At 42.9% G+C, this 12686-nt stretch overlaps 1 protein-coding gene across 1 annotated transcript in view; it reads right to left on the reverse strand.

Annotated features, from left to right (window-relative positions):
• Nucleotides 1–12686, reverse strand: part of LOC106572141 (forkhead box protein J3) — a 111093-nt gene that overhangs the window by 57505 nt on the left and 40902 nt on the right. Inside the window, exons 2-3 of the mRNA XM_014146023.2 lie at nt 3876–3993; nt 3060–3506 (exon numbers count right to left, since the gene is read on the reverse strand). Coding sequence (XP_014001498.2) covers nt 3060–3410 — 351 coding nt within the window. The 5' untranslated portion in view covers nt 3411–3506; nt 3876–3993. The remainder of the gene's footprint in view (nt 1–3059; nt 3507–3875; nt 3994–12686) is intronic.

The following is a 12686-nucleotide window of genomic DNA, read 5'->3' on the forward strand; positions in this document are numbered from 1 at the left end:
AAATGGAGCCCGATTCCTTTTGTAGAACACCACTTTTGACCAGAGCCCTATGTGTATTAGAAATGCTGTTATCGACCAATGAGAGTGAGAGGTTTACGTGGGCCCCCGTCAAACGTAGAGCACTAGAAAGAGAATAGGGTGCCATTTGGGATGCATTCCATGTCCTGCTCCCTCATACCATGTGGACGTGTTATGACCTTGACGAGTTATCTGATTACACTCAGTGTATCCTGTGGCTAATGCGCTTGTGTTCAAAATGGGAGAGGAGTTAGCGTTGGCCTGCTTTCAACCTGGCCTCTCTGCTGCCTGTGCATCCACATTATCATACAGAGCAGACGCGTGCGTGTGCTGGGTAGTAAACTCACCACTACCCATCTCCTCTGGCTGAGCAGCTCTACTGTAATCTGTAGACTGCACACGTATGCCTACCTGAGTGGGAGTCTCTCTTACTCACACACTCACTCGTGTGTGTGTGTGTGTGTAAGTGTCTGTGTGAGGGTGCGTGCGTGTTATACAAGCTATTTTACTTGAGCATCAACCGTATAGTCTCCAAATCAAGTAATCCAGACACTGCTTGGGCTCCATGTCTGTCTCCCACTGTTTGCAGCTGACAGTAATCACCTTGACTGTAATGAATTCGCTCACGTTCTGTTCCCTTTGATGCAGATCATCGTTTCAACCACAACATCTCTGCACTGGGCCAGGTACATCCGGGATTAAATGTTTACAGCTTGAGGCTGAGCCATGTATGCAGTGGGCCTTTTAGTCCTCAACAGTCCTCGTGCCAGATTATTCTGTGCATCTCATCATCTGGAGTATTCCTAGGATGTCTAGTTTGGTCTTGAGGAAATGAAAGGCTAAAATCCTCAGGACGGTTCTTACGTTGATGGTGGATAGCCTTTTTATACATGTAAGTACATGTGATTCATCTAGCTTGTCAATGCAAGGACAATTATAATACCCAAGAGGGCCAATGTACTGAAAAAGTGTTTTTCTAACTAAAATAAAATAAAAAAATCTAATTGTATTTGTCACATGCACAAAATACAACGGGTGGAGACAACTGTGAAATGCTTGCTTACGAGCACTTCCCAACAATGCAGAGTTAAAAGACAATAATAATATAAATACAAATCTTTGATCAATAGATTCAGTTTAGTATTGATGTCTGTATTAATGTCCCTAATATTAGAGCTGTCCCTGAATCCCAATGTTGAGGTTTGAATCAGATTTGCCATTTAAAAACAAATACGGTATCCGTCAAATCCACAATTTACAAATGTCAGCTAAGTAGCTATGGTTGCTAACGTTAGCTAGCATTAGTCACTGTATCTGCGCCAAAACTCAGTTATTTCTCATAGAATCGGAATAGAATATTTGGGGTCAACCCTATTTATTACTGTTGTGTGGAAGACATACCACTCTTGGTACTTAAATAAATACTTATAAGCACATCAGAGAAAGCTTACAGATCTTAAACATCTGCAGTACTATACGTATTAATGGAGGGCATTATGCCTATCCTATTTAAGACTGAGTTATATTGCCCATATGACAGGGTAACCGCCTGAACTGAGAGAGAAACCACTGACAATTCAAGAAAAAACTAATCACAATGCCTGAAAGGTCTAGAAAATCTATTTATGTTGGTTTTCTGTGAGCAAATGAAAGAAGAAATCTACAGAACATATCTCATGACCATGCCAACAAGCTTGGAACCCTACCAAAACAAACAGACTTTTATCGCAAACCATTTTGAGCTGCTGGCATGCAATTTAGCTCAGGAAGATTAAATCCTGAGAATAAACATAGGTTTGTGAACGGAGCACGGAGAGGGAAGATATTTTCACTCACTGAGAAAAAAAAAAGAGATTAAATGGAGATTGTTGTGGATTCGTTCCAAATGGCATCCTATTCCCTATACGGTGTGCTACTTCTGACCAGGGCCCGTAGGGAATAGGGTGCCATTTGGGACACATCTACTTGGGACATTGAAGCCAGGCAGCCTCCTCCGAAAAAGCACAGCCTCTGTCATGTGATTAATAATGGGAGGTATTCCCTAGACTAAACCAAAAGATTCCAGATGATTCCACTCACCTCTCAAGTAAAAGAAGCATGTCATGTCATATTGCCTAGATTCATACAATGCCATTTACATGAAAGCTGCAATCCATATATAATACATTTAAAGTAAAAACATTTTTAATGAATGTACAAATCGCAGATTGCACCATTAAATATTTGTTAACGCCACCTGAATGGAACATGCAGTCGGTCACTCACTGCCGTACTCCTCCACAAAGCCTTTCCACATTCTGCTGTTGGACCTGACAACTGTCGCAATGACTGACCGTCACCAGTAATATTTCCTTATACATCAGAGGCATGTTGTAAAGTCAAGACCAGCGCAGCAATTACATGTAAAACAAACATTCAAACAAAATGTCAAAACTGGTTCAGACTTATTCAATGTATTTGTTTATCACATTGAAATCTCTATTTAAGCAATAAGGCCTGAGGATTTATGGTATATGGCCTAGGGCTGTTCTTATATATATATTGGCCATATACCAGAAACCCCAGAGGAGCTATTATAAACTGGTTAACAAAGTAATTAGAACTGTAGAACATTTCTTTTTTGTCATACTCGTGTAATATTGTCTGATATTCCACACCTTTCAGCCAATCAGCATCTAGGACCCAAACTACCCAGATTATAATATACATTATACTGAATTTAGAAGGTGATAAACGGTGGACTATGTCAGACCAAGTCTGCTAATTGAACGTGTAAGATCCTGTCCTCACAACAAGACCCGTTACTGTAACAGGTATAAAAATGTACCTGACGGGATAGTTTACCAAAAATCTAAGTTTATCAGACATTCGTATCCCTCAAAAGTGGGTTACATAGATCCCACATCATGCAGTCAGAAAAATATGCAGACCTCAATCCCAAACTAATAGGAAAGATGAGCACCACCTAATTCCATTAGAATAACAAACTGAATCTGAAGTGAACCATCCCGTTAATACACGCTTCCATATCCACCTCCTACCTTCCAGCCGCTGCCTGCCTCCCGGTAGTAGGGGAAGTTGTCACAGATCCACTGGTAGATCTCGCTGAGAGTCATCCTCTTGTGCGGTGAGCCGTTAATGGCGAAGGTGATAAGGCTGGCGTAGCTGTAGGGTGGTTTGCCATCCCTATGCTGGGCCACCTCCTCCTGGTCCAGCATGTTTCCCTGGTCCAGTAGGGCATTCTTCTTTCCCAGCCCATGGCCATGATGCCCGTGGGGGTACCCGTGGGTGTGGTGTTGGTGCCCGGCATTGGACTTCTGGATGGCCGCCCGCATGGTAAGCTGGGGAAGCCAGTCCATGGAGGTCAGGCTGCTCCCTAGTTCAGAGGTCATGATGGTGGTGAGGGGTTGGGGGACTCAGGGGAAGGGTGGGGAGATGCTCTCCTTTCGCTCACTGGATTGCTGTTGCACAGCGGCACCGGCTGAATTCTGTAAGAAAAGTACGGTGTTTGCTAAACAACAGAAAAATTTGGAAGAAATGAACAGATATGACACGGTATGCACTGCAGCTGACTGGACTGCGGATGAATAGAAGTGTCAGGAGATGATAGTGTATGTGTGTAATCAGATATGGTCAGGAGACGGATTTGGTGCTCTTGATTCTTTTCATGAAATCGTCCAGATTTCAGCACAGTAAATACTGTGTCAGTCATAGCCTCCCTCAATATCAAACATATATTTTACATAGAAACTGTTTCCTCTAAGTTTCAACTTCACTCAAAGCTGTACATTTAACCAGAAAGAAACAAACGCATCAGCAAACAAAGTAATTTGAGGTAAATTTGAGCAAATTCTTACTGTTTTAGTTTCTTTACATCTCTTCTCTGGCTCAAGCATCTGTGGAATGTACTGAACCGAAAGGTAGAGTAGTCCTTCTATGGTGCATGTTCATACGCTCTTCATTGAGGCGCCAATGCTGTAACACAGAAAGCACACACAAAAGGGGAGTTTGTCAAGTCCTGGCTGACAACACTCATTAGTGACAAAACAATAATGACTTTATCGCAAAGCCACCCACCACAACAGCAACACTGTCCGAGTTCTGTCTATCTGGCTTGCTTCTGTCATTCTCCCTCCAACAAAGTAGAAATGGCAACTCGATCTGCGTAGTGACTAAAAGCTTGGGAATTTTTTTCACAACTGCCTGCCAAATGGGGGAACAGCACGGGAGGAATTCCAACTCCCCAGAGGAACCCGAAAACCCAGAATCTCCACTGTTCTCTGTCGACGTGCCCCGCTCTGCTGTCAAGTCCAGGCCCACCTCTCAGTTTCAGACCTGAAGGTAGTAGCGCTTCTGCCACAAACAACCAGAGTGCTTCAGAAGAGAAGGCTCTACTTTTAATTTGTTTTCAGCTATTTTTGTAAGACTCAGATCCACACAGTACCATAATCCGCAAAGGTATGTAGAAGAACACAAGCAGGGCTAAATGTTGCTGTACACAAATAACATGATAAAATAACACTTCATATATTAAAAAAATCTAAAATATCTATTTCAGAGTATAGGATCATTTCAGTGTGGACCAATGTCCTGCTTGAGCCCTGAAAATACAATTTCCAGGCTAAAACCTGGTCAGTAGTAGAGCTAAGCCTCCAAAGGATACCTGTACATCTCTGAGCCCATACAACCTTCAAGTGTCCTTAAACAGAGACAAACACACCAGCCCACGCAATCGCAATCTCACACACACACACACACACACACACACAATGATCTCCTGAAACTTCTAAGGCGGTCTACCAGGAATACAAAACTCTCGGTTTCTGCAGATCCCCCTCGAGAGCAACATACAAGAGAAGAAAGCGAAAACAATACTCTGCCCGCAAACCAGTTTAATTACAAGTTGAAAAAACAAAATGTTTAACGCATATTCATCTAGCCAAACATGCTGGGAAAATGCTGGGTGAGCTTTTGTACCGCCACCCCCGTCTCTTCCTGAAGGCCCTTGACAGTGGCACTGTGAGAGAAAGCAGAGCCAGAACCCCAATCCCAGGAAGCCATCTTAATTAGTCCACCTTTTTGCTGCAGGGGGATGGGGAAGGGAAAAAAACCAACACAAGTTATTCTTTTCCCCTCATTAAGAGTAGGCTTTAGCTGCAAATCAGGCTGCCACAAGCCCCGACCTGCTGTGCTGCTGCTGCTGCTGCTGTTGTTGTTGCAGTTTAGAGCGTGGGCTTGACTGTTGTGATGGCATAGCGTTAGCATAGCGAGGCGCTAGGATGAGTAATACACTAGCACAGAGGGGGCATGACACTGCTTCTGGGAAAAAGGGGACCGAACACCCAAAGACAGTGATTACCCAGTCAACAAGTCCCACAGTGACTGCCCTAACCCATATACCTGGAAACGCTCCGCCTATTGTATCTGAAGCAAGTGTGCCGTTACAGTTCATTTGTTTCCTTCAAGTCTGCAGAGGCACGCCTTACTGCACTTTCCAGAGTAAAACAGTTAAATAGGCTAGCTATTTTGAAGCATTGAGTTCCGTAGCACAGGCTATATTGATACACAGGGTTCAGAGCTTGTCTCTGATTTGTGGTTGTGTGTTAATACCATCACTGAGGTATTTAGCTTCTGTAACCACGGCTTAGCCATGATGAAGAAAGCTCCAAAATCAAATATCTGAATGTAACCACTTGTACCACAGCCATACATAGAAGAATTGCCTGTCATGAGAGTTACTTGACACATAGTAATTACAGGCAAAAACAGGAAGACTTGTGGGAACCCTGATACCTTGGATAGAAGGGGCTTGTGCCAAGTCTGCAAATAGATTCATTAAAGGGGCAATCAGGTAGGTAGACAAGCGGTTAAGAGCACTGTGCCAGTAACCGAAAGGGCGCTGGTTTGAATCCCTGAACCGACTACATGAAAAATCTGTCCATGTCCCCTTGAGCAAGGCACTTAACCCTAATTGCGCCTGTAAGTCACTCTGGATGAGAGTGTCTGCTAAAATGACTAAAATGTAAACAAACATCTAATAAAACATATTGATATTTAATGTCAAATATTGAATAACAACCTCTAATGAATTTCACACCAGAGGGATTCTCTCGTTCTCCTTGCAGCTGGGCTGTGAGTAAGGAACCTTTCAAATGCATAGTAGTGTGGTGACAGCAATGACACCAATACAATCACAAGCATAGCCGCGGGAAGTAGGGGTGCTGAGGGTGCTGCAGCACCCCCTGAAAAATCTGAACCAAATCTGAAAAATTATTTGTATTGTTTTTGAAAGAAACATGTTCTCACAAAAGTAGTGCACTGGGCATTTACCAGCCTTGTATTAGCTGACTGTTATAGCCTCCCCCCTTCGACAACAAATTCTCAGCAACAAAAAAACTTCACACGGCTATGATCACAGCACTCACATCTAAAGACCCCATGCTTCTATATATTCTTTGAAAAGATACACAAATGATTGCCAGTCTAGAAGCCATTGCCTATAGAGTTTAAGTCAGAAGTTTACATACACATTAGCCAAATACATTTAAATTGAGTTTCACACAATTCCTGACATTTAATCCGAGTAAAAATGTCCTGTTTTAGGTCAGTTAGGATTACCACTTTATTTTAAGAATGTGAAATGTCAGAATAATAGTAGAGAGAATTATTTATTTCAGCTTTAATTTCTTTCATCACATTCCCAGTGTGTCAGAAGTTCACATACACTCAATTAGTATTTGGGAGCATTGCCTTTAAATTGTTTAACTTGGGTCAAACGTTTCGGGTAGCCTTCCACAAGCTTCCCACAATAAGTTGGGTGAATTTTGGCCCATTCCTCCTGACAGAGCTGGCGTAACTCAGTCAGGTTTGTGGGCCTTATTGCTCGCACACAGCTTTTCAGTTCTGCTCACACATTTTCTATAGGATTGAGGTCAGGGCTTTGTGATGGCCACTTCAATACCTTGACTTTGTTGTCCTTAAGCTATTTTGCTACAACATTGGAAGTATGCTTGGGGTCATTGTCCATTTGGAAGACACATGTGACCAAGCTTTAACTTACTGATGTCTTGAGATGTTGCTTTAATATATCCACATAATTTTCCCTCCTCATGATGCCATCTCTTTTGTGAAGTGCACCAGTTCCTCCTGCAGCAAAGCACCACCACAACATGATGCTGCCACCCCCGTGCTTCACGGTTGGGATGGTGTTCTTCGGCTTGCAAGCCTCCCCCTTTTTCCTCCAAACATAACGATGGCCATTATGGCCAAAAAGTTATGTTTCATCAGAGCAGACAACATTTCTCCAAAAAGTACAATCTTTATCCCCATGTGCAGTTGCAAACCGTTGTCTGGCTTTTTTGTGGTGGTTTTGGAGCAGTGGATTCTTCATTGCTGAGCGGCCTTTCAGGTTATGTCAATATAGGACTCGTTTTACTGTGGATATAGATACTTTTCTACTGGTTTCCTGCAGCATCTTCACAAGGTCCTTTGCTGTTGTTCTGGGATTGATTTGCACTTTTCGCACCAAAGTACATTCATCTCAAGGGGACAGAACGCGTCTCTTTCCTGAGCAGTATGATGGCTGTGTGGTCCCATGGTGTTTATACTTACGTACTATTGTTTGTACAGATGAACGTGGTACGTTCAGGCATTTGGAAATTGCTCCCAAGGATGAACCAGACTTGTGGAGGTCTACAATTTCTTTTCTGAAGTCTTGGCTGATTTCATTTGATTTTCCCATGATGTCAAGCAAAGAGACACTGAGTTTGAAGGTAGGCCTTGAAATACATCCACAGGTACACCTCCAATTGACTCAAATGATGTCAATTAGCCTATCAGAAGCTTCTAAAGCCATTAATAATTTTCTGGAATTTTCCAAGCTGTTTAAAGGCACAGTCAATTTAGTGTATGTAAACTTCTGACCTACTGGAATTGTGATACAGTGAATTATAAGTGAAATAATCTCTCTGTAAACAATTGTTCGAAAAAACGACTTGTGTCATACACAAAGTAGATGTCCTAACTGACTTGCCCAAGCTATACTTTGGTAAAAAGAAATTTGTGAAGTGTATGTAATCATCCGACTTCAACTATATTCAGAGCCATATCCCTGTAATGCTTATAGAAGATCTTATGTCAAGTGTTATTGAAGTGTTGTGGTTGCAGGTTGACTTAGCACATCTAAAGCCTTTTCTTTTGGGGTGTTGCTATAGGGCACCAAGTGCCAACAGTCAGTATCTAATTAATATGTGTGAAATGCTTGATAGTGTATGTGATGTAAACAGAGAGGTCTACTTTCTTGGGGACCTGAATATTGACTGGTTTTCATCAAGCTGTCCGCTCAAGAGGAAGCTTCTTAATGTAACCAGCGCCTGTTTTTTTATGTTGTTTTATTTCACCTTTATTTAACCAGGTAGGCCAGTTGAGAACAAGTTCTCATTTACAGGTGTGACCTGTCCAAGATAATGCAAAGCAGTGCGACAAAAACACAGAGATACACATGGGATAAACAAACATAGTCAATAACACAATAGAAAAATCTGTATACAGTGTGTGCAAATGAAGTAAGGAGGTAAGGCAATAAATACGCCATAGTGGCAAAGTAATTACAATTTAGCAATTAACACTGGAGTGATAGATGTGCAGATAAGGATGTGCAAGTAGAAATACTGGTGTGCAAAAGAGCAGAAAAACTAAAACAAATATGGGGATGAGGTAGGTAGTTGGTTGGATGGGCTATTTACAGATGGGCTGTGTACAGCTGCAGCGACTGGTAAGCTGCTCTGACAGCTGATGCTTAAAGTTAGTGAGGGAGATATAAGTCTCCAACTTCAGTGATTTTTGCAATTCGTTCCAGTGATTGGCAGCAGAGAACTGGAAGGAAAGTCGGCCAGAGGAGGTGTTGGCTTTGGGGATGACCAGTGAAATATACCTGCTGGAGCGCGTGGTACGGGTGGGTGTTGCTATGGTGACCAGTGAGCTGAGGTAAGGCGGAGCTTTACCTAGCAAAAACTTAGATGACCTGGAGCCAGTGGGTTTGGCGACGAATATGTAGCGAGGACCAGCCAAAAAGAGAGTAATTTGTTCGCAGTGGTGGGTAATATATGGGCCTTTGGTGACAAAACGGATGGCGAGAGTATAGTGTTGGAGGCTATTTTGTAAATGACATCGCCAAAGTCAAGGATCAGTAGGATAGTCAGTTTTACGAGGGTATGTTTGGCAGCATGAGTGAAGGAGGCTTTGTTGCGAAATAGGAAGCCGATTCTTGATTTCATTTTGGATTGGAGATGCTTAATGTGAGTCTGGAAGGAGAGTTTACAGTCTAACCAGACACCTAGGTATTTGTAGTTGTCCACATATTCTAAGTCAGAACCGTCCAGAGTAGTGATGCTAGTCGGGCGGGCGGGTATGGGCAGCGAACGGTTGAAGAGCATGCACTTCGTTTTACTAGCATTTAAGAGCAGTTGGAGGCCACAGAAGGAGTGTCTTATGGCATTGAAGCTCGTTTTGAGGTTTGTTAACACAGTGTCCAAAGAAGGGCCAGATGTGTACAGAATGGTGTCGTCTGCGTAGAGGTGGATCAAAGAATCACCCGCAGCAAGAGCAACGTCATTGATATATACAGAGAAAAGAGTCGGCCCGAGAATTGAACCCTGTGGCACCCCTATAGAGACTGCCAGAGGTCCGGACAACAGTCCCTCCGATTTGACACACTGAACTCTATCTGAGAAGTAGTTAGTGAACCAGGCGAGGCAGTCATTTGAGAAACCAAGGCTGTTGAGTCTGCCGATAAGAATACGGTGATAGACAAAGTCGAAAGCCTTGGCCAGGTCGATGAAGACGGCTGCACAGTACTGTCTTTTATCGATGGCGGTTATATCGTTTAGGACCTTGAGCGTGACTGAGGTGCACCCGTGACCAGCTCGGAAACCGGATTGCATAGCGGAGAAGGTACGGTGGGATTCTAAATGGTTGGTGATCTGTTTGTTAACTTGGCTTTCGAAGACTTTAGAAAGGCAGGACAGGATGGATATAGGTCTGTAAAAGTTTGGGTCTAGAGTGTCTCCCCCTTTGAAGAGGGGGGTGACCGCGGCCACTTTCCAATCTTTAGGAATCTCAGACGATACGAAAGAGAGGTGAATGGCGGCGGATAATTTTAGGAAGAGAGGGTCCAGATTGTCTAGCCAAGCTGATTTGTAGGGATCCAGATTTTGCAGTCTGGATTTGGGTGAAGGAGAAGCAGGGGGTGCTTGGGCCAGTTGCTGAGGGAGGTGCAGAGCTGTTGGCCGGGGTAGGGGTAGCCAGGTGGAAAGCATGGCCAGCCATAGAGAAATGCTTATTGAAATTTTCGATTATCGTGGATTTATCGGTGGTGACAGTGTTTCCTAGCCTCAGTGCAGTGGGCAGCTGGGAGGAGGTGCTCTTATTCTCCATGGACTTTACAGTGTCCCAAAACGTTTTGGAATTAATGCTGCAGGAAGCAAATTTCTGTTTGAAAAAGCTAGCCTTTGCTTTCCTAACTGACTGTGTATATTGGTTCCTGACTTCCCTGAAAAGTTGCATATCGCGGGGACTATTCGAAGCTAGTGCAGTACACAACAGGTTGTTTTTGTGCTGGTCAAGGGCAGTCAAGTCTGGAGTGAACCAAGGGCTATATCTGTTCTTAGTTCTACATTTTGGCATGCTTATTTAAGATGTTGAGGAAAGCACTTTTAAAGAACAACCAGGCATCCTCTACTGACGGGATGAGGTCAATATCCTTCCAGGATACCCGGGCCAGGTCGATTAGAAAGGCCTGCTTGCAGAAGTGTTTTAGGTAGTGTTTGACAGTGATGAGGGGTGGTCGTTTGACCGCGGACCCATAACGGATGCAGGAAATAAGGCAGTGATCGCTGAGATCCTAGTTAAAAACAGCAGAGGTGTATTTAGAGGGCAAGTTGGTCAGGATGATATCGACGAGGGTGCCCATGTTTACGGATTTGAACCTGGTAGGTTCCTTGATAATTTGTGTGAGATTGAGGGCATCTAGCTTAGATTGTAGGACGGCCAGGGTGTTAAGCATATCCCAGTTTAGGTCACCTAACAGTACGAACTCTAACAATAGACAGGGGGCAATAAATTCACATATGGTGTCCAGGGCACAGCTGGGAGCTGAGGGGGGGGTCTATAACAAGCGGCAACAGTGAGAGACTTATTTCTGGAGAGATGGATTTTTAAAAGTAGAAGCTCGAAATGTTTGGGCATAGACCTGGATAGTATGACATAACTCTGCAGGCTCTCTCTGCAGTAGATAGAACTGCTAAAGGGGGCAGAGTTGCAATCTTGACAGAAAATGTTGTAATTGGGGATAGAAATTTCAGATTTTTTGGTGGCCTTCCTAAACCAGGATTCAGACACGGCTAGGACATCAGGGTTGGCGGAGTGTGTTAAAGCAGTGAATAAAGCAAACTTAGAGAGGAGGATTCTGATGTTAACATGCATGAACCCAAGACTTTTATGGTTACAGAAGTCAACACATGAGAGTGCCTGGGGACACAGGGAACTGGGCTAACCTCTACATCACCAGAGGAACAGAGGAGGAGTAGGTTGAGGTTACGGCTCAAGGCTATAAGAACTGGTCGTCTAGTGCGTTGGGAACAGAGAATAAAAGGAGCAGATTTTTTGGAGTGGTAGGATAGATTCAGGGAATAATGTATAGACAAAGGTATGGTAGGGTGTGAGTACAGTGGAGGTAAACCTAGGCATTGAGTGACGATGAGAGAGGTTGCATCTCTGGAGGCGCCAGAGATGTAATAACCTGTAATCTGGTTCAGGTTATTAATCAACCTACCAGGGTGTTTACAACCACTAAAGGAATAAGATCATCCACATGTATCTATCACATTTTTACTTACTGTAGAACTTTGTTCTAAAGCTGTATCCGTACCCATTGGATGCAGTGATCACAATATAGTGGCTATATCCAGGAAAGCCAAAGTTCCAACAGCTGGGCCTAAAATAGTGTATAAGAGATCATACAAAAGATTTTGCTGTGACTCTTATGTTGATGTTAAAAATATTTGTTGTTCTGATGTGATTGAGGAGCATCCAGACGCTGCACTTGATGAATTTATGAAATTGCTTCTTCCAATTATTGATAAACATGCACCTGTTAAGAAACTGACTGTTAGAACTGTTTCGGCTCCAAGGCTGGATGAGGAATTTACAAACTATATGGTTGAAAGAGATGGGGCAAAAGGAGTGGCTAATAAGTCTGGCTGCACATCTGACTGGCTTACTTACTGCAAATTGAGAAATTATGTGACTATACTCAACAAAAAGAAGAAGAAACTGTATTATGAAGCCAAGATCAATGATATAAAGAATTATGGGAAAAAAACTTGAGTACTTTAAATTAAATTATGGGCAGAAAGACAAATTCAACTCCATCTTTCATTGAATAAGATGGCTTATTCCTCACGAAACTATTTGATGTTGCCAATTATTTTAATGATTATTTCATTGGTAAAGTGGGAAAACTTAGGCAGGAAATGCCAACAATGAACAGTGAGCAATTGTATTCATACATTAAAAAACTAATAATGAAAGAAAAGCATTGCAAGTTTGAATTTTGTAAAGTAAGTGTCGGAGAGGTGGAAAAACTATTGTTATCAATCAATAATGACAAA

Source organism: Salmo salar, chromosome ssa15, assembly GCF_905237065.1.
Source record: "Salmo salar chromosome ssa15, Ssal_v3.1, whole genome shotgun sequence".
In the NCBI taxonomy this organism is placed as follows: domain Eukaryota; kingdom Metazoa; phylum Chordata; class Actinopteri; order Salmoniformes; family Salmonidae; genus Salmo; species Salmo salar.